Raw genomic sequence first — 5067 nt, forward strand, 5'->3', positions numbered from 1 at the left:
CTACTCAACTTGAAGCCCTTTAGACTCCAGAGTTTGTCTCCACACCTCAAGCTTATCATTCACTTCGCTACGGGTCTCGTCAACCAAGACTATGTCATCTGCAAATAACATGCACGATGGTTGAATTTGCCACATCAAACCATCCATCACCAAGACAAATAAAAATGGGCTAAGAGTTGATCCCTGGTGCAACCCCATCTCCACTGGGAAGTCCTCCGAGTCTGCAGAACATATACGAAAATAAAAATAAAAATCTCACAATTCCACACAACTAAAATGGCAGAACATATACGATAAATAAAGAAAGCAGATTTGCAAAAAAAGAAAAGAAAAAAAAAAAGGGAAAATTGAATTTTTCAGCATGGATGAACAATGAAGCTTTTATGAATTGAATATGAAGAAAAATAGGTTGGTTGGATGAAATTTAAGTGGTAAAACTGTATCCACCATGGATGAACAATGAAGATTTTGGGTTTTAATTTTTAGCGGGTAGGGCGAGTCGGTTAAAATGATTTAAATTGTAATCAGATTTAATTGGGGAAAATAAAAGCCACGTAGGTAATTTTATGTGGGGGCATGAGAATTTAATGGAGTAGGGGTAAATATGACTATTTTTCAGAGTACAAGGGCAAATATATCAAAAAAGTATAACGAAGGACAAATATAACTTATTTGTAATAGTACATGGGCAAATATGACCCTTTCCGTTAAAGAAAACTTTTGATAACTCTCTTGTTATTGCAATTTGCAACTATGTCACTCACATATATTGCCGGTCCAAGATTAAATAAAGGATAAAAGTTCGATAAGTTGATTGTTATCATAAATCTAGTAAATTTATGATGAATTGTTAATGTATGTTCGCCATTACAAGACAAGTGAATTTTGATGAGAATTTTGTTTGGGAATTATTTTCAGAAATCTGAAAATTCCTAAACTCTTGAATACTTAGTTGAGGAGAATATTTTGCCAGGTAAATTTGTTGCCAATTAGCATGACAATAACACCTACGCGGGGAGAATTATCGGCGAGTACCATTTTCTAAGTGAATATGTAAGTAATCAATGAAAAAATGGAAATTTTAATCTCGTTGTGAATTTGCAGGAAATTCCCCTGCTAACAGTTTTGGCAAATTTAACAGCTGAAGAGTTATTAAAGCTTTGAAGATATTGATTTCATTTATTGCTTTGCGTTTTTTGTTCCTCTTTTACTACGAGTATATGTATCGAACGTATGCTCTCGTAACTGGTATTGGTATATATTAAAGTTGACATTCAACAATAATAAATCTTTATTGCACGTAGGGGCGGATGTAGGGGTTCTCCAGGGTGTTCACCAATTACACTGCATATAAAAGGTAATTTTCTTACTTATTATGTACATATATTGATTTTGAACACCCTAAAAACAAATTAGAGGTTGGCTCAATGGTTTAGGGGTTCATAATTTATCTTGAGGTTCCAAGTTCAAATCCCAAGCACTATATTTTTATTTTTCGATCACCCTTAACAAAAATCCTAGATTCACCATTGATTTGCACGCATGTTGATACTCAAAGACATTTAAATAAATAAAATGTGCATTATCTAACCACTTCATCATTTAAATAAAACAATCATAAGATTCAACATGGTACTAATTATGAAGAGGTGCAAGTCCGATCACCACCGGTTTATTAAAAAGAATTAAAATGATGACAACTAAACAACTTAGTTCTTAACTTTGCGTGCTACTGTTGGAACTAGAAGTTGAGGGGGTGTTGGTGGTAATGAACCCTGAATGGGGCAGAGACTCCTAAGTGTAAAAGGGAAAAGAGAACTCAAAGGGAAGATATTAGGCAAACAACTATCCTCAAATTCTAATGCAGCTTTGCAGCATTGAGGACCAATCAATCGTAGTTGAATACTTAAGAGAGATGTTATAATTTCCTCAACACATCCAGGAACATCTAACACCGATGCTATACATTTTGTGGTATCCAAAACAAGACTATTATTGACTTGACGGTCTAAACCTGGCAAAAGATCGTCACCTCCATGTAATTGTGAGACACTCGGAGAAACTTCGATGGGTATGCACAAGAAAATAAGTGCATACGCATAGATAGAAGAAGCCATTTTTTCTTACTGAATATATAAGATGGTTATGATTAGTTTGTGTTTGGAGTGTTGAGAGGATTTGGAACTTGATGAAGATTTGGAGGGAGGATGTCATATTTATATTGTAGGATGTAATGTTAATGTACGTTGATTTTTTAATTTCTTTAAATGTCTTTAATACGAGCACCTTAATGTACATTTTAATAGTTGTAATCAATTGTCATTTAAGTTCTAAGAATCTGTGAAATATTTACTTGCATCTATGGACATTAAGTAGCAATGTCTATTATATTTATTTGTAGTTCATAAATGGTAGTACATCCTCTAGAAAAAAAAAGAAAAGGATTGAACTAAATTGAACGGAGTCAAAGTGAACAATTAATTTTCAGATATGCTTGCCCCCTTGACTGCATAAAAAATTTAAGCTCACTAATAATACGTTAAAACTGAATTGTTGGTTTGTTGTGGCAATGTCAAAATGAACAATTAATTGTTGGTTTGTTGTGGCAATGCTCAAACGTCTAATTAAAATGGATGTGCTTATTATGTTAATATTATTATATTTATCCGCGCTTCACACGATCGTAAGAAGCACAAGCAATATTCATGAGGTAAGCACTTGAGAGTATAAAGAGATTCATGAATTAAGAAATGAATTAGTTATAAATATTGCTGAGATAGAAGAGATAGTAAAATTTTGTAGGCACGTGCTTAAAAAATTCAATTATATATATATTGATGAAATCATATATCTTAATATATATATATATATATATATATATATATATATTAAGATATAGAATTAGAACTTTTCTATATTAAATTTGAACCTTATTTTATAAATTAATTAAGAAAATCCTAGCAAGACACACATTAAAGAATAACCGATGGTCTTTATAAACTGGTCACAAAAATTATACTCTGCTGTAACTTAAGTTTGATAGAGATACTTGATTAATTCGTAGTAAACCAATGGCCCCAAAATATGGAAGATAGCAAACAACAAACCTGGGGCGTCTCAACGATATTGGAGGCCTCGAAACTCTAATGTGAGGCCTATACACGCGTGCGCGCACACACATTAAATGATTTTTCTTCGTTGTATAAATTATGATTAATCTTAGGATTTGACAATTAAAAATAAAAAAATTAGACACTATGCATCTATTTTGCCTATAGCAATGCAATATTACTTAAATGTCACTGTTGTTATAAGTGTATAACAACCATTCGCTATAACAACCAAAAAATTTCGGATCAAACGATATTGTTATAGAGAGGTCTGACTGTGTAGTAAAAAGTATATTCAAAATTGAAAATAATTAATTCATAATAAATATATGCATAGGAATAAGTGGAGAAATATTATTTAAATGTCACTTTTGTTATAGGTGTATAACAACCTTTCGTTATAGCGGCCAAATTTTGACTTTTACCTCACAAATTTTGACTTTTACCGTATTTGTTTTCCTCATTTATTACTACTACTATTATGTATTTGTCCGCGAGAAAGAAAAATCATATTATGATTAAATATTAATATCATAATTTTTAAAAAGAAAATCAATCTTTAGTAGTAAAATATTTTTGACGATTCTTTTAACCTCTTATACAAAATTGGAATTCCCAATTATATATGAAGCAATTCGTTTGGATTAATATTTGTAAATTTGAATAAAAAATGGAAAATAAAAATAATTAAAAAGAGAATTATGTTATATAAATTAGTATTAAGAAGGTGGTGGTGGCGCTGCACAATGTATGTTGGACATTTTTTGTTAAGCTTTCTCTTGAGCCGAGTGTCTTCGAAAAAAAATTCCTACCGTCCAAGGTAGGGGTAAGGTTTGCATACACTTTACTCTCCCCAGATCCCACATTGTGTGATTTCATTGGATATGTTGTTATTGTTGTTGTTTGTTTCCTTGTCTGCTTTGGAAGAGAATCTTGTGAGAGATAGAAGAACCAAGTCCTTAGGACCGAAAAGTACTATCCAAAAAATTAAAAGTAACTTAGTTTTCTTTAAAAATTAATCAAAAGTAGTTTTTTCAAAATTTGAAATATCTTTTTTTTTTTAAAATAAAATAAATTGAACCCCTATAATTTGGTGCAAAATTAAGTTCGAAGAAGTCTATAAATTCTTTTTGAACAATACATAAGAATTTTTATGTTATGTTATACAATGGTGCCACATCATTTTCTCATCAGAATTTATGTAGATTTTAGTGCAGAAGGACTGAACTGAGAATTGCAACTTATAAAACAAAAGCATAAGATAGTTAGCCAAAGCCGCCACCACGAACAAGCTGTAGTTAGGCTCACCTCAAAATTTGAATCATGGTGGCATCTGACACAGAAAATATCAAGAACTAATTTTTCACTTCAACTAATTCAAAATTGTTTGAACCCTTCGGATCACCACCCAAACATTTTCGTTCAAATCTAAGCATTTATTTGGTCTGAATAGATTTCAATCATTAAAATCTTGAATAAAGCCTTAATATCATTACTAGCTATATATTTTTGTGCAGATAATTTTCACCATTACTTTGTCCACAATCACCAACCACCACCACTAACCACCTTTGTCATCACGACCATTTAACAACTGAAAAGGTGTTAATCCTCTGAAGATATTGATTTTGTTACTTGGCATTTTCCTTTTCCATTTTTACCACTATTATATGTATAGAGTGTATACCCATGATAATTAGTCTACGTATTCATTGAATAAGAGAGAGATAATGCTAGCATTATATTAAGTTAACATCGATGCAATAATGGATTAAACAAATTACGGAAAACATAATTATGTAAATGAAAATATGCATTATCTAATATTTTATTAATCACTTAAATGAAATGAACATACAATTTAACATGATATTAATAAAGCATAAAAAACTCCTAGGTGCAAGTCCGATCACCAACCGTTTATTAAAAATAATTCGAAGGACGATAACTAAACAAC

At 31.2% G+C, this 5067-nt stretch overlaps 1 protein-coding gene across 1 annotated transcript; it reads right to left on the reverse strand.

Annotated features, from left to right (window-relative positions):
* Positions 1 to 1596: 1596 nt before the first annotated feature.
* On the reverse strand, positions 1597 to 2173 carry LOC132642817 (uncharacterized). Its single transcript, XM_060359845.1, has one exon. It carries the CDS (start codon positions 2115 to 2117, stop codon positions 1710 to 1712), a length of 408 nt encoding a protein of 135 aa, XP_060215828.1. The 5' UTR covers positions 2118 to 2173; the 3' UTR covers positions 1597 to 1709.
* Positions 2174 to 5067: the final 2894 nt, after the last annotated feature.

Source organism: Lycium barbarum, chromosome 5, assembly GCF_019175385.1.
Source record: "Lycium barbarum isolate Lr01 chromosome 5, ASM1917538v2, whole genome shotgun sequence".
Lineage (NCBI taxonomy): Eukaryota > Viridiplantae > Streptophyta > Magnoliopsida > Solanales > Solanaceae > Lycium > Lycium barbarum.

Excerpts from the sequence above, each read along its gene's own strand:
- LOC132642817 (XM_060359845.1), bottom strand. The coding sequence starts at position 2,117 with ATGGCTTCTTCTATCTATGCGTATGCACTTATTTTCTTGTGCATACCC.